General features: G+C 41.8%; 1 protein-coding gene across 1 annotated transcript; it reads left to right on the forward strand.

The window, feature by feature from the left end:
• Positions 1–13,963: 13,963 nt before the first annotated feature.
• On the forward strand, positions 13,964–22,837 carry LOC122050185. The gene is made up of 3 exons (XM_042611115.1): positions 13,964–14,159; positions 21,366–22,084; positions 22,160–22,837. The coding sequence occupies exons 1-3, from the start codon at positions 13,964–13,966 to the stop codon at positions 22,835–22,837; spliced, it is 1,593 nt and encodes a 530-aa protein (XP_042467049.1).
• Positions 22,838–23,426: the final 589 nt, after the last annotated feature.

Here is a 23,426-nt window from a genome sequence, read left to right on the forward strand (position 1 = left end):
TCCATATGCTTTTTCCACGTCGTGAAATTTCCCTCGAATTTCGGTGGGTAGATACTGGATCCGGTCATTTCTTGTGCTTCGGATAACGGTTAGTCCTTCTGAAGTGTCCTGGCTCTAATACCACTTGTAGGACCCGTGCGGCTAGCAAGATGGGTGAATTACCCTGAAAATAAATTTAAACATTTCTCGACCTTTTCATTCTAAATTAGAGAAACACTTACTTGTAAAATAATTAATAAAAATAAAATAATTAATGAAAGAAAGAGATGTTGGTTCAATAGGGCCGACAAGAGGGGGTGAATTGCCTATATAAAAAATAAACCCTTTCTCGTTGTTTTGATTTGATCAGCAACACAATAATAGTAAATAGAATAACAAAACTGAACAAAAGTAAGAGGACAATCTATTTACTTGATTACAACCTCGGTGGTTGTTAATCCAAGGCGTTGAAGAAAGCTCCACTAGAAAAACTCCTTTGTTGAAGGCGGAGTAGACTCTTACAGACGCTTACAACTCACAGAATGACTAGAAAGTGAGTACAAGACTTGTAGTTCAGTTGTAGTTTTTTCTTTGGTCCAGGGGTCTTTTTATATTCCTTGGAAAATCTTATCCGAGGCTGGAAGACACATTCGACAAGGTGGAAGGAGCCTCCAGCGAGGCAAGCGAAAATAAGGCTTTATCTTCGCTAACGATTAATTTTGCCCAATCTAAGGCACCTTCAAAGGGTTGAAGGTGCCTTCCATAGGTGGTTGAAGGCGCCTTCAACCCTATTGAAGGCACTTTCCCACATAAAGGCGCGGAGGCGCTTCCAACCTCATTGAGGGCGCCTCCAGCAGCTCCGCAACTCCCATTTGGCTCTTCCACTACTCCGATCATCTTGGTGATTTTGTCCATTCGGAATTGGGCTCACCCGGACCCATCTTCCGGTCTTCTCCTCGAGTAGCCTTCCTTCCTAGCTTCTCATCCCTAAGACTACTGTGCATTTCCTTCTCGTCCATCAGTGTACTCTTTCGCAGCATCTTATCCTTTGGATGCACCAAGCCCGTCAACTCTATTCCCGTGCCATCATTCTCACTAGCTGCATCTTCCACTCAACTTCTTGTTTTCTTAAGCTCCTATACATTTTGACATAAGGATTAAATATAACAGGACCTAACTGAACTTGGTTGACCACATCAAAATTATCTTGGGGGTACTTACAAGAGACACATAATTTACTTTGTTTGCAATCAGAAAAGATTGCTAATCCAACACTATGAAAAGCTCACTATAATTATCCTTCAGTCTGAGTATCCTCTTACAACATCGACAACTCACAATCAAAGTAGTAGAATAGAAAAACAATTTGAGTACAAGTGTTGATCTCTACTACTAAGACCATAGCTCTATTTATAGCCTGCTAGTTATATATGACTGTTTACTAACGTGGTGGTTGTTAATCCAAGGCATTGAAGAAAGATCCACTAGAAAAACTCCTTTGTTGAAGGCGGAGTAGACTCTTACAGATGCTTACAACTCATAGAATGATTAAGAATGATTACAAGACTTGTAGTTCAGTTGTAGTTTTTTTCTTAGGTCTAGGGGTCTTTTTATATCCCTTGGAAAATCTTATCCGAGGATAGAAGACACCTTCAACAAGGTGGAAGGAGCCTCTAGCGAGGCAAGAGAAAATAAGGCTTTATCTTCACTAACAATTAATTTTGTCCAGTCTAAGGCACCTTCAAAGGGTTGAAGGTGCCTTCCATGGGTGGTTGAAGGCGCCTTCAACCCTATTGAAGGTGCCTTCAACCCTATTGAAGGTGCTTTCCCATATAAAGGCACGGAGGCACTTCCAACCTCATTGAGGGTGCCTTCGGTAGCTCTGTAACTCCCATTTGTCTCATCCGCTGCTCCGATTGCCTGGGTGATTTTGTCCATCCAGAATTAGGCTCACCCGGACCCATCTTCCGGCCTCTACCTTGAGTATCCTTCCTTCCTAGCTTCTCATCCCTAAGACTACTGTGCATGTCCTTTTCATCCACCGGTGTACTCTTTCACAGCATCTTATCATTTGGATGCACCGAGCTTGTCGACTCTATTCCCGTACCATCATTCTCACTAGCTGCATCTTCCGCTCAACTTCTTGCATTCCTAAGCTCCTGCACATTTAGACATAAGGATTAAACATAACAAGACCTAACTAAACTTGGTTGACCATATCAAAACCACCCCGGGGTACTTACAAGAAACACATAATTTATTTGGTTTGCAATCAGAAAAGATTGCTAATCCAACACTATAAAAAGCTCACTAGAATTATCCTTTAGTCTGAGTAGCTTCTTACAACATCGACAACTCACAATCAAAGTAGTAGAATAGAAAAGCAATTTGAGTACAAGTGTTGATTTCTATTACTGAGACCAGAGCTCTATTTATAGCTTGTTGGTTATATATGACTGTTTACTAACGTGGCAGCTCCGAGCACCTAAGCGTGGATAAAACTCTATCCACGTCGCAACGGTTCTCAACAGCTCATAATAAATCAACCTTATCGGGTCCGGACGCTCAGACCGCTCCGGGCGCTCGAACTGTGCTAATGTAGCTCATTCAAAGCCTCGTCAAGGGAGGCTCCCCTGGGCTGCCCCAGGGGGTCCAGGCCCCCGGAGCATTCCGGGCCCCCGGAGCATTCCGGACCCCCGGAGCATTCCGGACCCCCGGAGCTACTCCAGGCGCCTGAAGCTGTCAACCTCTGTTGACTGCTCATTTCTCTTCCGTTCTGGTTTCGTTCACTTAAGTGATTTCAGTCATCCAGAATAGGGTTCACCCAAACTCATTTTCTCACCTTCTCCTTCTGCTCCGATTTCTCGCCCCTCCGAAGAGCCGCGTGCTTCCTTCTCGTCCGCAACACCTGGTCTCTCGGACGCACCGAGCCCATCGACTCTCTCCCGTGCCATCCTTCTCGCTAGCTGCGTCTTTCGCTCAATTTCTTGTGCTCCTAAGTTTATGCACACTTAGACACAAGACATCAAACTTATACATGACCTAACTTAACTCTGTTGACCACATCAAAATTACCTCGGAGTACTTACAAAAAAGGTTGTTTGGCCTTGACAACATATATCTGGACGTGGTGAGATGATAGCACGTTAAGGAGACTTAGTCTAAGTATGTCCGAATTGGATAAGGAATATCCTACTTGGTGCATTCAATTAAGAGGAACAGACAAAAGCTATTTCACCACATCCTAAACTAGTTAAACTCGAGTTTTATACTAAGTTAGTTAAGTGTTCAATTTCTTAAATTAGATTTGTCTAAGGAAGTGGTTGTTGATCTGATTAAAAAAGCCCCTATGCCTTACCACGACCTTGAAGTCATGTCTAGAAATATCCACTTAATTGACTAAAGTGTAAACTTGAATCTAACTTAAGGTTAAACAACCTTCCCAAATTTAAACTTAATCTCAATCAAGTAAAATTGAAAATCATCTCATAAAACTCAAAAGACAACTGTATATTCTATGTATGGAGACATGTAAAATGGGTGATATATATATATACACACACACACTTGACTCTAAATCCTAGACCTCTAAGACACATGGGAATGTCTTCCTTGTGGTGAACAAGGATATCCTAAGAATGTGTCAGGTTAAGGGTAAAATTATTAGAAATAATTTAGTAGTTAAAGGATTTAGTCAAATAGAAGACCTAGATTTATGATGAAACCTATACACTAGTAGCTAGACTTGAGTCCATTAGAATGCTGCTAGCCTATACAACGCATAACAAATTCAAGTTGTATTAAATTGATGTCAAATCAGTATTTCTTAATAGTTTCATAAAAGAAAAGATTTATGTAAGTTCCACCTAAATCATATTTCTAGACTAAAGAAAATTTTATATGGTCTAAAATAAATATCTAGGGTTTGGTATGATAGGTTGTCAACTTAATGTCAAAAGGGTTTAGCCGAGTTGGTGACCACATAGTAGATTTGTAGAAATGGGCAAGGGTCTATTTCGGCTAAGTCAGGAGAAAATACCCTCCCATATGGAGGTCTGCTCGATTTTCTAATTTATCTTTCTACAAATGGCTATTGGGTCGATTGTGTGGAGTGCTTGGGGTCAGTATATGATATTTTACAGAAAAAAGTTTAAACAAGGATACATTGACTCAATCATATTTGTTTAAATCCTTGAGAAAAACATATTCATAGCTAAAAGCCATGTAGTTGACATAATTTTTTGATCAACTAACACAAAATTCTTAAAAAATTTATAACTTTAAGGGAAAGTGAATTTGAAATAAACCTAGTAAGATAATTAACATTATTTTTATGATTAAAAATAAAATAAATAAAAGATAGAAATTATGTATTTCAAAATAAATATGTTAAAGAATTAATTAAAAAAAATAGTATGGAAAATATTAAAAAAATTAATACACCTATAATAACAAATGTAAAAATTATTAATGATCCAAAAGGAAAATCAATTGACTTAAAATATTATAGGAGTGATATAGTTAATCTATTATGTTTAACTATAAGCCGATTTGACATTCTATTTGTAGTTGGCATATGGATAAGATGTTGGAACCCCAAGGTTGTTTTGATGTGATCAACATGTTAAGTTAGGTCCTGTGATATTTGAACCTTGTGTCTAAGTGTGCAGGAGCTTAGGAGCACAAGGAGTCGAGCAGAAGACGCAGCTAGCTTGAAGGACGGCATGCGGTGCGTCTGAGGGACGAGGCGCTGCGGAAGAGTACACCGGCGGACAAAAAGGAAGCGTGCGGTGTTTCCGAGGGATGAGAAGCCGGAGCGAAAGATTGCTCGAGGAGCAAGAGATGCAGCTAGCGAGAAGGAAGAAAGCAACGATTCCGAGGGACGAGAAGCCGGAGCGGAAGCCTGCTCGAGAAGGCTGGAAGTTGGGTTCAAGTGAGTCATATTCCGGATGACAGAGATCACCCAAGCAAGCGGAGCCAGAGCGGAAGACCCGAACCGAGGCGAGCTGAACCGGAGCAGAGGGCCCGGACTGAAAAAGTCAATAGGGGTTGACTTTGAGGGTCCAAGCGCCCTGACCCATTCCGAGCGCTCGGAACAGTCCGGGGCACTCGGAACCCTTCCGGGCGCCCGGACTGAGGTTTTATCTAGAACGCGATCAAACCGTGATCCGTGCGAAAGGGATAAAATTTTATCCCCTTCTAGACACCCCAACCAAGGCTATAAATACAACCTTGGTCTAGAAGCTTTCAATTAACACAAGCAATTGCATATTCAACACTTGTACGCTTCATTCTTAGTTTAGCTTCTTTATTTTATGTGCTTAATTATTGTAAGAGACTTCTCTGCCTGAAGGAGATAGTTAGTGCGCTTCAATTTCCTTGGATTAATAACCTCCCCGGTTATAACCAAGTAAAACCCCTTTGCCTCTTCTTTTACTTTCTGTTTAGTTAATTTATTTTATGCAAGTGTTATTTTGAAATATCGAGAAGGGTTGTGTTTTTATTTTTGCAGGGCTATTCAACCCCCCTTCTAGCCGACCCAACGCGATCCAACATAAGATATTAATTTTATGGCAAAGAATCATACTTTAGAATATTGTGATGGGTAGTTATAATACGACTATCAATTGTGATAATAAGACTATCAATTAGTACCCGAATCAAGTTGCGCATCATCCATTAATGACTTGTAATCCATCTCCCAGGGCGGTGCAGTGGTTGAGGCATGGAGTATTGCCACATAAAGTCTTGGAATCGAAACTCAGTGTGTCCGAGTATGTCCTTTCTCATGCCTTGACCACTTTTACTAATGGCTAGTAGCGCTTCCCGCAACTAAAGGATGCTGGGCTCCTGACTGCCCACTGCGAGTGCTTCCCAATTTATCCTGGTGGCCGGTGAAAAACTTTCGTGGGCCCGGGCCGGTCACCCATACTCGACGTTACTGAGCCTGATTAATTATTTTTTTTAGTAGCACATCACTTATGATTTACCTCTTTTATATTAACCTAGATTAATTAACAGAGGCATTGAGATGAACAAATCATCATTTATCATATTAATGGCATGTAATCCTCCAATATTTATGTAGCTATAATATTCTTTATTTACCCAAAGATGATAATTTGTTTCACACTTAGAGAAGTGTCATTCTGATGGGTGGAGTGGATGAATATCCTCCTTGGCACCGACTTCAAAATTCTCATTAAAATGTGAGTATGTGACATGCTCCATTAATCCAATTAACAAAGATACATAGGCACGCACATGTGTGATAGATGGCCTAACTTAAAGTCTTGGCTTACCCCAGTTTTTATTTGTGAGTACAGCAATAATTTTTTTTAATCAAATTCTGCATTTTTTGGATTATTTATTCTTTTCGTTATAATGGATAGATAGATTTAAAATTTTATTTGAGAATTACTTTTCTATATATTGTTTTAAAATTATTTTTTAAAACTATGTCAACGGTGCTCGCAATCACGCCTCGCGTCGTTGTGGGTGGCCCTTCACCTGATCGCCCTTCGTGATGTCGCAAGCGGCCCCGCAATTGATCGCCTGATGCTTCATGCGTGGTCACCTCGTGCGACCTTACGAGTCTCCGGACCTCGAGCTAGTTGCATCGATCCGATTAATAAATTCAGTTAATTTTATTAATTAATTTTAAGATACATTAATTTGATCTGATAAATTTTTTTTTATTGATTATCAGAATAAATTAAGAAATACGATGATGAATAGCCCAAAAATTTAATATCTATTTGTTATGTGTTCCCTCTAGAAAAAAAAAATTCTTATAAATATACTATAATTAGAATCTTAGATAACTACCTAAATATTTTAGTGTAGTACCATAGCCACAGCCGCAGGACGATATCAATCTGTCCAAGATTAAGTGGGAGGATGTAAATTGTTTTAAATTAAGTTTATAAATAATTTATGATTTAGTGAATGTATTTTTTTATTAAATTTGCAAAATATATCTCATATTTAAGAAAAATAAAAATCGAACAACACACTACTTGAGTAACCACTATTCAAATCAGTTAAAATAGGGTCTTATAGTCCAAATTTGAGGTGTCGGATCATACCGTTTCTTATATCTTAGCTATTTATATTAATAATTAGTAGTTATCCATGATTTATCTTTTTTATTAACATAGAAATAAATTGATAAGAGCACTGGGAGTAAACGAATAGTCTTTTATCATATTATTCAATCATGATGACGTATATGCATATCGGAGAGCAAAATGATCCCGTTAATAATCCTAAATGATTCAGTTTTATGGGTACATTAATATTCATAAAATAAATTATAGAAGATATCTTATTTTTTTGATATAATAATTTTTTTATATGGAAATGTTATCTAATAAAATATTAAAATATTATGTATCCATTAAAAATTAATCACAAAATCTATTAAAATAAATATATGTATAAATATCAATGGCTCATTATCCAAATGATGATGGTGCATTATTTGAATAATGATAAATCCATTTAGCATTATTGATTAGCTCTAAAGTGACCGGTTTGGCTTCACGGAATTTTTCTATTGGGCACCAGGATAAAATCGAGAAGTGTGCATGACGACAACCCAAAAGCCTAGCATCCGTTGGTTGTGCACTCCATTTGAAGAAAAAAATTCCTGTAAATACATCATAACTAGGGATCGAACCGCAGGTACCTGGGTGACAACCTGAATACCTTCAAATCTATGGTACAGCGGTAGGGCATCCAGGTTATCACTGAGGCACTCGCGGTTCGATATCCAACTGTGGCAAATTTACAGAATTTTTTCCTCCAAATGGAGCGTGCAACCAAAAGATACTGAGCTTCTTTACCGTCCACTGCTAGCACTTCCTGATTTACCCTGATAACTGTTGGAACCCCAAGGTGTTTTGATGTGATCAAACAAGCTAAGTTAGGTCATGCGTTGTCTAACCCTTGTGTCTAAGTGTGCAGGAGCTTAGGAACACAGGAAGTCGAGCGGAAGACGCGGCTAGCGAGAAGGATGGCACGGGAGAGAGCTGACAGGCTCGGTGCGTCCGAGGGATGAGGTGACCGTGGAAGAGTACACCAGTGGACGAGAAGAACGTGCGCGGCGTTCGAGGGACGAGAAACCGGGAAGGAAGGCTCGAGGAGAAGGCCGGAACTTGGATTTGGGTGAGCCCTATTCCGGATGGCCGAGATCACCCAAGCTAGCGGAGCCGGAGCGAACAAGACCCGGACCGAGACGAGCTGAACCGGAGACCAAAAAGTCAACTTGTGTTGACTTCAGGGCTCAGGGCGCCCTGAGCAGTCCGGGGTGCCCTGAGCAATCCGGGGCGCCCTGAGCAGCCCGAGGCGCCCAGAACCCTTCCGGACGCCCGGACTTGAATTTTGACCAGGATCGCATCAAACGCGATCTGATCGTTGGGTGATAAAATTTTATCCCCCCAGGGTGCCCGTAACCCATTCGGGGCGCCCCGACCAGTGCTATAAATATAGCACTGATCTGCACAGTTAAATCAACTCACTTGTAATCAGTTTTCTCTGTGCTTTCATTTCTGTTTCTTTTATTTATGCTGTCAACGCTGTAAGAGGCTACTCCGCCCAGAGGAGAATCAGATAGTGCGCCATCTTTGCCTTGGATTAGTAATCCTCTGATTGCAAACCAAGTAAACCCTCTGTGTCTGATTTGCATTTTATTAGTCTCTTTATTTTGATTACAAGTTCTTTTTGAATTAGTTAAATATCCGAGAAAGGTTTGTGGTTTATTTTTGTAGGGCAATTCACCCCTCCCCTCTTGCCGGCCTCCAAAGGGACCAACAAGTGGTATCAGAGTAAGGCGCTTCAGAAGGACTAACCGCCGATCGAAGCAATGAGATGACCGGACCAAGCATCGTTCCACAAAAATTTGAGGGGAACTTCGCAGACTGGAAGCGGCATATGGAGGTATTCCTAAAAACTGATTTCGAAATTCGATTTATTATGAAGTATGATTTTTTAGCTCCGACGAATCAAGATGGAGAAGAAAAAGAAGAGAGCAATGAGACAAAAAATGAGCAGAATGAATCTGTAGCAAACAGCCGTGTAGAATATCACCTGCTGAGCGTGTTACCGCCTCAAGAGGTTAACCGCATCGGAAGCTATTCATCTGCTAAAGAACTCTGGGAGAAGTTCCTGGAACTCCACGAAAGCACGTCTGAAGCGAAGCTCGCCAGAAGAGACATCCTCTGGAACAAGTTGATGAACATTCGTCTCGAAAAAGGTGAGAAGGTAGCCAATCTACACTCGAAGGTAAAAGAACTGATTATCGATCTCGAGAACCTTGGAGAAACGGTAACAAATCGGGACAGCATACGCTACGCACTCAACGCGTTTCCCAGAATTTCAGAATGGACATCAATCGTCGACGCCTACTACATTTCGAAAGATCTGGAGGTAAGTATTTTAGAAGAATTGTTCTCCACTCTTGAATTGTATGAAACCAGGTGTGCAGGAACAAAGGAAACAAGCCAGATGATCGCACTAAATGCAACCAAAAGGGATGAACCCGAGTAAGACTCAGAAGATGATTAGGAAGCATACATGGTAAGAAACTTTAAAAAGTTTTTTTAGATCTAATAAATTTAAAGAAATACAGAATAAAAATAATCCAAGAAATAGAAGAAAGATACGGTGCTACCAGTGTCAAAAGGAAGGATATCTAAAAGAAGATTGCCCAGAACTAAAGAAGGACAAAGGTAAGATTCCCAAGAAGCACAAGAACCTAAAAGCTACTTGGGACGACACTTCTTCATCTGAGTCCGAGATTCAAGAATATGCCGGGATATCACTGATGGCAAGCTACGAAGGACAAAGTACATCAGAACCCAACATCGATGAAGGGGGAGCGACCTCAGATGAAAGTAGCGAAGCAGGGTGAGATTCAGGCTTCAAGTCTGATATGGTAAGTGAGGTATGCCTCTTACCCTCTGATCAACTTTACTTCGGTATTAAGGCGATGACTAAATCTATGTATAAATTAGAAAATAAAAATACCAAATTAGAAAATGAAATTTTAGAAACAAAAAGAATTTTGACAAAATCATGTCTTTTAGAGGATTTTGATAAATTGGAAATTAAAAATGAAAAACTAAAAGAAGAAATAGAAATATTGAAAAAATCTAATGATTTAAATATTTCTACTTTTAGAAATTATAGAGAATTAAACTGGTATTATAGGTTTCATTAAAATCAAATTAGAAAAATATTAAAGGCCTATGTACCTAGAAAATATTTAGTTAATCCTGTAGGTAAGAACCTTTATTGGGTTCCAAAAACATGTTTAACTTGAATTTTAAATTAAACTTAGCTTCTTTCAGCAAGAAAGTTAAACAAATAGTTTCTTTATGAGGTTTTGTCTAACGAAGTGCTTGTTGCTCCAATAACCAAGAAGGCCTAGTGCCTCGCCATAACCTGGAAGCCAAAATACTGAAATCAAATGTTTAATTAACTTTCTGAAAAAGTATTAAAGTTAGAATTAAATAATGCTTGAAAGTTTTTAAACAGTTGTTTTGAAAATTTTTGTTTAACTTAGAAAATGTTTCTGTTGCAAATATGCTTTAAAGGGTTATTCAATTTGTTTTAGAAAATATTTTCAAAAATATTCAGTTAAAAAAAATGTTTTACTTATTTTTTTTTGAAAGAAAAATTCTCAAGAGTGTTTTTACTTAGACATTTAGGTTAAATTTTTTTTTAAAGTTTTTTTCAGTGAGAATTTACCTTAGACTTATTTATAACCCCAATTTTTATGTGATCAAAGGGGGAGAAGTATATTAAGTCTAGGGGGAGGTAATACAATTTTTCAATTGAAAAATATTTGGACTTATTTGCATATTAATTTTTTTACGCATCTATTTTACCCTAACTTAACTTGGGTTGCTCACACCAAAAAGGGGGAGATTGTTGGAACCCCAAGGTATTTTGATGTGATCAAACAAGCTAAGTTAGGTCCTTCGTTGTCTAACCCTTGTGTCTAAGTGCGCAGGAGCTTAGGAACACAGGAAGTCGAGCGGAAGACGCGGCTAGCGAGAAGGACGACACGGGAGAGAGCGGACGAGCTCGGTGCGTCCGAGGGACGAGGTGACCGCGGAAGAGTACATCGGTGGACGAGAAGAACGTGCGTGACGTTTGAGGGACGAGAAACCAGGAAGGAAGGCTGCTCGAGGAGAAGGCCGGAACTTGGGTTCGGGTGAGCCCTATTCCGGATGGCCGAGATCACCCAAGCTAGCGGAGCTGGAGCGAACAAGACCCGGACCGAGACGAGCTAAACTGGAGACAAAAAAGTCAACCTATGTTGACTTCAGGGCTCAGGGCGCCTTGAGCAGTCCGGGGTGCCCTGAGCAGCCCGGGGCGCCCGGAACCCTTCCGGGCGCTTGAACCTGGATTTTGACCAGGATCGCGTCAAACGCGATCTGATCGTTAGGTGATAAAATTTTATCCCCCCAGGACGCCCGTAACCCATTCGGGACGCCCCGACCAGTGCTATAAATATTGCACTGATCTGCACAGTTAAATCAACTCACTTGTAATCAGTTTTCTCTGTGCTTTCATTTCTGTTTCTTTTATTTGTGTTGTCAACGCTGTAAGAGGCTACTCCGCCCAGAGGAGAATCAGATAGTGTGCCATCTTTGCCTTGGATTAGCAATCCTCTGATTGCAAACCAAGTAAGCCCTCTGTGTCTGATTTACATTTTATTAGTCTCTTTATTTTGATTACAAGTTCTGTTTGAATTAGTTAAATATCCGAGAAAGGTTTGTAGTTTATTTTTGTAGGGCAATTCATCCCTCCCCTCTTGCCGGCCTCCAAAGGGACCAACAATAACAAGTAGAAAAATTTCATAGGACCGAACTAATCACTTCTTTTGACTAACTAGATTCATCATTATTTGAATAATTATCAGATTGGGATACACATAGTCATTGGTAATCCTTTATACCAATGAAGGTGATTTTATATAGTCATGTGTTAATCTCTTCCAAACTTGCTGTTGGTATCAGAGGACTTGAGATTTACAAACCTTTCTTCTCCCTCTAATGCTAGCCCTCAATGTGATTAGTTCTTTCAAGAGCAAAATCTTGCTCAAATACTAATTTGTTCGAATCGATGATGTCATTGGAAGGGGAAAAAATACTAATTTTTGATTCAATTGTTCCTCGACTATAAAAGATTAGAATGCAGGGGAAACAAAATTAAACATAAACATAAAACAAACACAAGAATAACACAAACCAATTTACAATATCTTAAAAACTAAATTTAAACTTATATATTGAGTTGACCTAAACTGATAATATCATACTGTCAAACAGAGAAGAAAAAGTTACTGTTGGTGCAGGAAGCATCCGACGATCGAACTCGTGTTTTGATAATGGTAAATGATTCAAAGTTAAGGTGTTTTGTGATCTAACAAGTCTGCTTGAGTATTTCAGGAAAGTCCTAGCTGCGGTTAGACGAAGGGAAAACCCTAGGGGGTGGTAACCCTAGGTCATAGGGGGTGGTAACCCTATGCGGAAAGTCTTGGTGGGTTGAGTGCTTCAGGCAAAACTCCTAGGCGGTGGTAACTCTAGGTGGAAAGTCCTGGTGTCGCGAACTAGGTGAAAGACTGGACCAGCCGAGAAGCGAAAGTCCAGCAGAAAGTTCGGGAGCATCAAGCGCCGAGCAAAAGTCCAGTCGATCTGGAGGATCGCACTGGCAACAGGTAAATCTCCTGAGTGGAGTAGGTGAGGACGTGCTCCCCGTAGAGGGAACAGTAGGCGTCGGGTCAACCTTGGGTTTCCGGAGGGAAATCCGAAGTTAGACTCGGACAGTCCGGAGACTGTCATTATCATATCTATTATATTTTATGTGCTAACTTTGTGCTGCAGGGTATATTTGGGATTAACGTATCTTGCAAGGACCAAAGTGCAAAGATTAACCTCGGATGAACAGTGTCCGAGGCGCCTCCATGGAGCTTGGAGGCGTCTCGGGTGCAAGGCTGAAGCTGACTGCGAAGTGGAGCTAGAGGAGCCTTCATAGGGATTGAAGGTGCCTCGGACCATTGATTGAAGGCGCCTTGGAGCTTTGATGAAGGCACCTTCAGGTTGGGATAAGCAGTAGTCAGCTGAGGTTATCACAGCGCAGGAACAGGGATAAGTTTTGGGGTTCAAGGCGCCTTGACTGGCATTGGAGGCGCCTTGAACGTCTAATAAAAGGACATCTCGACCAGCAGCTTGAATAATCTTCTTCCAAGCAATCCTCCTGCGACTAGCTGCTAACGACACGATCCCGAAGTGCTGCGACAACCACCCGACGACCCGGAGCTCCGAATCTTCATTTCTTAATTGTCGTCGGTATAATTAATTCTTGTCAATTATTGTACTTCAGCTTGTAATTATTCCGAACTTATAGTTGTTGCCCACGGAAAGCGATCAAGGATCGCGGGCCTTCGAGTAGGAGTCGTCATAGGCTCCGAACGAAGTAAACGACCGTGTTCTTGTGTGTTTGATTTTTCTTTATTCCGCTGTAAGTTTCAACTCCGATAGTGTTTAATCGAACGATTTACGATTCCGAATCGAGTGAAAGCCACGAGCGCTATTCACCCCCCCTCTAGCGCGTCTCGATCCAACAATTGGTATCAGAGCGGGGTCACGTTGATCTGGTGCAACCACCAATCACGCATTTTTTCGTGGTTATTTTCTGTTCTTTTCGGAGTCAATTAGAATTAGCTAATTAGCTACATTCTAATTATTTTACGAATCAGTTTTTACTCAAAGCTGGTGCAACACCACTCGAGTTCATTATTTCTTATCCTTATCCTCCCGCACTGCTAATCCAAGACCTCTAGTCTTGGCACATTTCTTTTATTTTTGTTTTACATATATTGTCGATATTACAAATGGCCCAACAAGAAGGGTTCAGCACCGTTCGCCCCCCACTTTTCTCCGGAGAAGACTTCGGATATTGGAAGGGGCAAATGGAAACCTTCCTGAAGACACAATTCGATACGTGGATGATAATCAAGACCGGACTACAACTCACATCTGACGAAGACGGCAAGGCGACACCATGCGAAAAATGGGAATCTACCACAATCAAGAAGGTGGAAGCTGATGTCAAAGCGACCTGCATCCTCCAGTGTGGGCTGACCAAGGAGGAGCTCAACAGAGCTGGTCCATTCTCAACGGCAAAGGAGCTATGGGAGAAATTAATCGAACTTCACGAGGGCACCTCCGAAACCAAGGTAAGTAAGCGTGACTTATTATTTAATAAACTGTACAATCTAAAAATGCAGGAAGGAGAGACGATGAGTTCACTCCACGCACGGATTCAAGACATCCTCAATTCTCTTCATGCGATCGGGCAGAAAGTCGAGAATCGGGACGTCATAAGGTACGCTCTAAACTCATTTCCGAGGAGTACATTGTGGGCATCAATGGTAGATGCCTACAAAGTCTCCAAGGACTTGTCTTGTTTAAAATTAGATGAGTTATTTTCTGAGTTTGAACTTCACGAGCAGACTAATACACAACCAACCGAGAAGGGGGTTGCTTTGGTTGTAGGTACCAGTCGAACACGGGAACCGAGATTACGACGAAAAACGGAACCGGAATCAGAAGACGAACCCGACTCAGAAGATGAAGAAGACGAACTGACCAGGGGACTCGTGAACCTCGTGAAGAAGCTCTACAAGAAGAAGAAGGGCTTCAACAAGAAAGACCTGAAGAAGGCGGTACAATCCAAGGAGGTCCAACCGAGTTCTAAAGTAAAATTTGAAGTAATCTGCTACGGATGCAACCAAAAGGGGCACATCAAAGCCAACTACCCCAACCAAAAGGAAGCAAAAAAGCAAAGAAGGAAGAAGGCCCTGAAGGCGATGTGGGACGAATCTTCTTCGGAGGAAGACGACGACGAACTCGATCAGACGAGTTTACTCACGTTGATGGCCCGGGACCAGATCGACGAATCTGAGAGCGAGAGCGAGTCAGAGGCCGAGTTCGAGCGAAGCCACGGATCCGCATCCGTTTTCGAAGGGCCAGACTCCACTGTAAGTATTCCTAGACTTAATAATTTAGTCAATTATTTATTACGCAAGTTAGCTAAGTCAAACCTTAAGATTAAGTCACTTCTAAAGGAAGTAGCTGTCCTTAAAGAAGTGACTAACTCCAAATCCTTACCTGATCAAGTTCAGACCGGAAATTCAACTCAAGTTTAAAAACTTGAGGAAGAAAATTCTAGTTTGAATAATCAGGTCAAGGATTTAAAAAATACCTTAGAACGGTTTTCTTTAGGATCCAAGAATCTCGACCTAATTCTTGGGTCATAAAGAGTCGTCTACAATAAAACTGGGCTAGGATATAAAACCAAAAAGAAATATAAATCTTATTTATCCTTAATAAATAAACTAAATAGAAAGGTAATTCAAGCATGGGTCCCCACGTCCAAATTGGTCAATCAAATTAGACTTGGCTAATACTGGGTCCCGAAAGATCAAATACACTACCTCGATAGACCATATCGAGGCTATGATCCAGGGGAGTAAACACGAAAAAAATTCAACTTATAAATTAAAATTCAAAATTAAATTAAAATTCAAAATTCAAATTTAAATTCAAATTCAAAATTCAAAATTCAAAAGTAAATTAAAATTCAAAAATTCAAATTACAAATTCAGAATTTGAAGTTAAATTAAAATTCTAAATTTGAAATTAAAATTAAAATTCAAAATTTGAAATTAAATATAAATTCAAAATTCAAAATCAAATTCAAAATTCAAAATTAAATTATGAATTCAAAATTCAAAATTCAAAATTCAATAACAAATTCAAAATTCAAAATTAAATATAAATTCAAAATTCAAATTACAAATTCAAAATTCAAAATTAAATTAAACTTCAAAAAATTCAAAATTCAAATTACAAATTCAAAATTCGAAATTAAATTAAAATTCAAATTACAAATTCAAAATTCGAAATTAAAACTCAATCCAAAACTTAAATCAAATAAAAAATAGAAGGAGGATCTAGAATAACTGGCACCTCCAACTAATCTACCCGAAATGGGTAAACAAGAGTAGACTACGCGGCAGGGTAATTAAGGTTAGAAAAAGTGGGTTAGGTTTAACTTGACCCACGGTACTGGTGAAGTTTTTGGATGATACTATGTTAGGGAAGCTTGGGCATCGCATGTCTAGGAAGATATGGCTTCGACCTGGTGCATTTGGCCAAGTGGAACTGACCGAAGCTACCCTTAAATGGATCATAACCAGTTAGACCAAGGTTTAGTATTAAGTTCAATGGGTAGGACTATTTGAAAAACCTCGAAGGCATGGTTACTTTAATGAGTTCCTTATGACTGACCATAGCCCAGAAATTTATCCAAAGAATGCTTACTTGTTAAACCCAAAGTTAAACCTGAATCTAACCTAAAGTTAAACCAAACCTTTAAAGTGAACCTCAATTCATCTCACAAAAATTATAGAATTCCCTGATTGAAAATTTAGATCGGGTGAGATGACTAAGGAATTTAAAATTCAAATTCAAAATTAAACTCATAACTATAATTAATTCAAATTCTATAATCAATTAATCAATTTTAAAAACTTATTTAAAAATCCTTTTAAAAAAAATCTCTTAAAAATTATTTTAGTTTTAAAATCTTTTTAAAAACTTAATTTCAAAATCTTTTTAAAAATTTAATTTCAAAATATTTTTAAAAACTTAATTTCAAAATCTTTTTAAAAATTTAATTTCAAAATCTTTTTAAAAACTTAATTTCAAAATTATTTTTGTAACGACCCAATTTTCCCTATTTCAAGTTCAAAAAGTCCATAAAAATATTTAGAAATACTTTTAAAATATTCTAGAGATTTTTAGGAATTTTTAGAGTATTTTTACGTAATTTTTGGAGGTCGTTTAGTAGGTTACAAAAAGAAAGAAGTTAAAAAAAAAACGTTGAAGGTGAGATTCGAACCCAAGACCTCGGGTCGGACTGACCCAAGCAAAACCAGCCCAACCAGCTGAGCTACACGGTTTTGTTAACCTTATATGGTGACAATTAAATTTATAGCATAGTTAATGATTAGGGAATAAATTGGGAAAAAGTGCGCGGCTGAGGGATCGAAGTTGCGATCTGTGGCTTCGGTTAAAAGCGGGTTAACCAGCTGCGCCAGCGAGTTTTTGTTAATTAAGGAAAGAATGGATTGTATTTAAGGTATAATAATTAATAAAAAAATCTCAGTTATAAGAAGAGGTTTAAGTTTTTCCCGAACCCAAAATTTTTCTCACCCGAACCTCTCCTCCTCTCTCGCGAACGGTGGCGGCGACTTCGCTGTTCGGGCGAAAAGGGCGACGGAGCTAGGCTTTTTCTGGTCGGTCTTCACCCGTGTGCGACCACCATCGTCGAGGAGAGCTTGTGAGCACGAAGAAGAGCCGAAATCCAAGCTATCCGAAACCCTAGCAGCATTAGAAGCTCCTCCTTTTCGGTTGTAAGTCCAAGAACAGCGAGGTGAGTTGCTTCTCACTTGCAGTAGGAGTAGTTCCCTTCGATTGGTTTTCGATTGGTTTGGTTTCTTGCCACGATTGTGGATCTCCCGTGTAGCCTTGCCATGTTGTTTCTTTTTTTGGTTAGGGTTCTGTTTTGTTGAAGTTTTAGAAGCATGCGTTCTTGGTTTCCTTTCTTTTAAATTCTGTAGTAGCAAGAATTAGTATCCTGTTGCTAGATATGGGAGTTGATTTTGAAACGAAACAAGCTTTATATAGGTTCTAAGTTTCCAACAGGTTTAGTTTGGTTTGCGTTAGGAAAGGGGCACCAACCGTCCCATTTCCCTGTAGTATTTGCAGTAGATAAGGAATAGCTCCAATTGTAGCAGAGAACAACCTCCTTCTTTGTGTATTTCTACAGACAAGAACAACTCCATTTGGAGCTTAGAGCAGCCCTTTGGAGCTTATTCCAGTTCAAGTTTTCTTTGTGTTCACTGCAGAAACGTACAACTCTATTAGAGCATAGGACAACCTTTCTTTTTGATAATTCAGCAAGCTTGATTCCTTTATTTCACAATTTATTGTGCAGAATGGTTGCTAGGGAGTTAGCTGAGTAGTTAGTGAACATCGAGTTTAAGTAGAAGCAATATCCATTTTTCTCTAGCTCATTAGGCATGATTTTGGTATAGAATTCAACCTAGTTTTCTTAGGTGTATATATGCCTCAATAGTTTCCTCTCGAGATAGGAATGTTTACAGAATGAATAGAATGATTAAGCATTGTAGAACAGAATCTTGATAAGCATTGTAGTGCAGAATTTTGTAACATTCACAGTGCAGATTTGTATTAATCTTATATGCAGATTTTCTAGTTTTCATTTGCTATTATTGAGCATGTGCAGTTTTTAATTGCTATGAGTTGAGCATGATCTGTTTTCTTTATTACTAGATACACATGAGCAGTTTCTTTAGTTTTTATTTGCCATTTTAATAAGCATGAACAACCATGTATTCTAGTGGGAAAATAAGAGTTCTATCAAATTCTTTTAGAAGCATTACCAAGTAAAAAAAAAAGAAAGAAAAAGAAAAGAAAGAAAAGGCCAAGGCCTTAAGTAAATCCCAAAGTCAAGATTTTAGGGATTTTTGGCACACAAGGTGTCTATTAAAATGCCAAGGCATTTAAAGAAGAAGTAATTAAGATAAAAAGTATTTTACTTTTAAAGGTCATGTACCGGACACAAGGTCCAAGGGATGAGCTCCAAGATGCCCCTAGGCAGTAAGTTTCGGGATTATCTACCTCGATTCTTATTAAGAATGCGCGCAAAGTGGTACGATGCCGGGCCCAAAAGAAGTTTATTATTATTTTGAAGTATTAAAGTATAAGTTTTGAAACAAATGAAACAAGCTTCAAATATGTTTAGAATTAGAAAGTTTAGTTTCTTGTTATTTGAAGCATGCAGTAGTAGTTTTATTTGTTTCTTGCTATTAGATTATTCAGCATGTTTAGCTTTATTTGCTTTCAGCATGCAGTTATAGCTTTATTGGTTTATGAGCATGATTTGCTATACATGTTTAGTATTTCAGCTTGTATGATTCCTTTATTGGTTTATGAGCATGATTAGCTATACATGTTTAGTATTTCAGTTAGTATGATTCCTTTGCTATGTATGAGCATGAGTAGCTTTACATGTTAGCATTCAGTTTTAGCATGTTTTTATTTATTGATCCTGTCCGAATCGCTGAACCAACGGACGCTGGGCACGGGGCGCTCTCCTATTGCTGACGTGGATCTTCGACTGGAGGCACGAAGCTCCGGTGAACCTGCACAGAAGTCGGGCCGAGAGGGGCTCCCGACGGCGACCCTCCGACGCTCAAGTCAGGCAAGCGAATGGTGGAAAAAGTTGCTCCAAAGACCGTAGTATGCATACCTCCGATGAAGAATGAGGGCCCTTTATATAGGGCTGTGGAGGAGCTCGAGCACACACACCGAGGTGAATACGTGTCCTCCCGCCATACCTCGGCATGGGCTTGTCAGAAAACCTTGCCTGACACCATGCTGCACAGTCTGAGCACCTTTCTGATGGGACAATGAAACTTTCTGTCAGATCCCAAGTATGGCCTGATCACTAGTCATGCCTGTTGTCAGAGGCTGTTTCCCTCGTCCCTTTGTCTTTTCTGCTCCTAAATACCGAGCGTCCGACCGCTCGACCCTCCTGTAGTGTCCGACCGGACGATTATCTGGGTCCGTTCGGGAGCTTCCAAATCGGGTGCTCGGGTGCTTAGATGAAACCTCAGCATGGCTACTTTATACTTCAGCCGAGCGGTCTGTCTGCCCTTTCCGACTGCTCGGCTGAACGATCTTGTTGACTTTGAACGTCGGAAACCCAACTCTGCGCAGGGTCGTCGCTTACTCCATCCGGCCGGTCGGTCTGTCAACCTTTAGACCTCCACGTGGCGTTGACTCCCCTCCTTGGGGGGGCCACTGTTCTTACCGCCGGATCACTTGCCTCCCCTTCAAGTCTAGTCAAAGGAGGCGAATAGTCCGACTGACTGGACTAAGAATCGGTCTAGTCTGGCCGACCGGCTCCTCCTTGTTGATATAATCCGCTCAACCATCCATGGCATTCACCGGATCTCCTCGTGCTATGTGCCAATCTTCGACATTAAGGTTGAGCATGCTTTCATTAAATGCTCCGAATGATTGGACGCCACGTGGAGCACTGCCATCGGCGTACGGCGGCAGTGGCGTGGTGTTTTGATGTGATCGAAGCCATTCGAAATGGACGGCTCGATGAATGCTTTGATTCCCATGACCTGGATCCAACGGTGGAGGTCGCTCGGCCTTCACCATATAAACTCTCCGTTTCCTTTCTCTTCCTCACTTGCCTCCGCAATTTCGACCATCGCCCGCTGCGTTTTGGAGCTCCGGCGATCCCCTTTCTTCTTTCCGACGCTCTCCGGCGCCTCTTCTTTGATCTCTTTCCCCGCAGCAAGGTTTTATATCTTTCCTTTTTCCTTTCCAGCGTTTCCTCCGCATTTCTTTCTCAGTTTTGATCCTTGAAACTTCCTTTCGTTTGCTGTTATTTTTCTTCTGTCTTTTTGCCCTTTTGATCCCTTCCGATCGACCCATGGCTAGTTCTTCCAATCCTGAAGATCAGTCGCTCGGCCCATGGTACACCACCATGCAGTCCCGATTCGAACAGCGGGACTTCGATGACTTCGATGTTCTGATAGATAATTTCGAAATCCTAGAGGATTTCGAAATTCGCTTAGCTGGTCCTTCCGCCCGGCCGCACAGGCCGCCGCGCGGAGCTTTCTGTGTCTTCCGAGACCAGTTTGCAGCCGGTCTTCGTTTCCCTGTACATCCTTTTATCATAGATGTCTATAATTTTTTCGGTGTGCCGCTCGGAAGTCTAGTACCCAATACCTTCCGTCTCCTTTGCGGTGTTGTCGTTTTGTTCAAGATTCACAACATCCCCCTCCGACCGGAGGTCTTCTTTTACTTCTATTACCCCAAGCAAGCCGAGCCGGGCACCTTCATGTTCCAAGCTCGGCCCGGCTTGGTCTTTTTCAACAAACTTCCTTCCTCCAATAAACATTGGAAGGATTATTTTTTCTATATCCGTATGCCTGATCAGGCCCCCTTCCCGACAAAATGGCAAGTCAACTTGCCCCCCACTCCCGAGCTGAAGAAATTCAAGACCCGACCGGACTACCTCCACGCCACAAACATGCTAGCCGGTCTGCGCCTTGACATCAATAAACTTCTTCACGAGGGAGTGATGTACATCTTCGGCTTGAGTCCTATACGGACTCCTCTTCCGACCGACTTCGGTAAGAACTTTGGTTGCACATTTGCTTTGATTGCTAACTGATTTCTGTTCCTTTTTTTTTGCAGCGGACATCATCATGGACTCGGTCATGGCCGGTGTTCTGAAGAGAAAGGCGGCCACTCTGGAAGCCATGGCGGCCAGAGAAATGGAAGCTTTGGGTATCCAGCCGGTCAGCTCCCGCGAAGGAGAGAGCGGGACTCAAGCTGAGCCGGCCGCTCCTTCTCAGCAAGATGTGGCCAGCGGAGCCACCCCTTCTGAAAAACCAACCACCCCCGAGGCAGGTTCCGCTCGGGAAGAAGAGCAGCCTCACCAAAAGAGGCGTCGAGTGGAGACCTCCGTGCGGTCGGCAACCTCCACGATCCACCCATCCGAGCGGGTAACTGAATCTGATCGGGGCAAGGCGCCGGAGACAGAAACCATCTCGTCCGACCAGACACCTTCGGACTGGGAAGAGCCAGCTGCTCCGGTGGAGGCTATTCCCATCAGCATCCTTCCGCCCGCTCGCTATTCAACCCAACGTTCGACCATTCATTCCCAGTTCTCCGCGCCGACCTCTGACCCCCTTCCAACCGCCGGTACAACACCTGGTCGCGGGCGCACAGTTCGGGTCACCCTTCATCTTCCCACCGAAGAGCTGCTCCCAGAGGCCGATCGGCGATCGGCGCATGAGCATACAATCACCATGAAGGGCCCACTGGCTGAGATGTGGGCAGACGCTCGGGCGCGGGTCGCAATGATCCCCCTCAGCAAATTGGCCGATAGCCACATGGAGCAGGCCACTGGGGTAAGTATTTTTTCCTTCCAAGTCGTTTATATGATATTTCCGGTCGGTCGTTGACAATAGTTATATTTATTGCAGCGATGGGTCGAGGAAATAGTGGTCTCCAGCCGTCTGGCTGAGGTGGAAGCGGAGTTGAAGCAACTGAAAGCTTCAAATGGTCCGTCCGGCTCCTTAGGCCCGACATATGCCGAGCTGCAGAGGCAGCTCAAGGAGACCCAGGATCAGTTGACGGCCGAGCAGAAGAAGACAGCTGATCAAGCCCATTATCTGGCCGAGTCCGAGCGGAAAATCAAGTCACTCGACCAGAAGCTGACTCTGGCCACCACCCGGAAGAACACCGCCATCTCCGATCTGGAGAAAAAGAACGTGGAGGCCCGAGGCCTGGAGCAGAAGGTGAAGGAGCTGATGGAGCAGCTCGACGCCGAGAAGACTGACCGCTCGGCTGATGCGGCCAAGCAGAAGGAGGAGCTGAAGCAACTGCAAGAGGCTCTCACTGCTTCTCAGGCGACCTTCAAAGAATATCAGGAGGGCGAGCCGACCCGCGCCGCTGCTTTGCGCCAAGGTTACATTCGCTCGCCAGCATTCTTTGAAAAAATCTGCGAGCGGATGTACACGGCCTTTGACCTCGCAATGACGGCCACCACCAACTTCTTGAAGTCCAAGGGTCAGCTCCCCGAATACTTCGTCCTTCCAGCTAAGGACCAGGCGGCGGTGCTCAACGACATCCCTACGACACTTTACGATTATTTAGAATAGGGATGCAATGTGACCACTCGGCTAAAGAAAATAGCCTGTTTTTGTAATTAGGCCGCTTGGCCTACAAATTTTGAACTTAATGCAATGTTTTCCTTTTATTGGCTGTCTTTTCATATAGCCACTTTGTGTCCCTCTCTGCTTGCCCATTATCACCTCCCGTTCCCCTGAAAGGACTTTCAGAGTAGCCCTCATGATCTTTCCGCTCGGCTATACGTACCATGTCCCTCGACAACAGAGGTCATTTGCAAAATGCCAAAGTACCTTTGGGTAGTTAGCCGAGCGGATCGTAGAGCAAGTCGAGTGACACTGGGCCGCCAATTCCTTGGATGCTGGTTTTTATTGCCCCTGTATGCGCGGGTTATTTATAGACGCCGGCTCATCTCTCGATATTTAACGACGGAGCTCGTCGGTCTTCCGCTCGGAGGGTTTATAGACGCCGGCTCGTCTCTCGATATTTAACGACGGAGCTCGTCGGTCTTCCGCTCGGAGGGTTTATAGACGCCGGCTCGTCTCTCGATATTTAACGACGGAGCTCGTCGGTCTTCCGCTCGGAGGGTTTATAGACGCCGGCTCGTCTCTCGATATTTAA

The sequence above is a fragment of the Zingiber officinale genome, chromosome 3A, assembly GCF_018446385.1.
Source record: "Zingiber officinale cultivar Zhangliang chromosome 3A, Zo_v1.1, whole genome shotgun sequence".
Taxonomy (NCBI): Eukaryota; Viridiplantae; Streptophyta; class Magnoliopsida; order Zingiberales; family Zingiberaceae; genus Zingiber; species Zingiber officinale.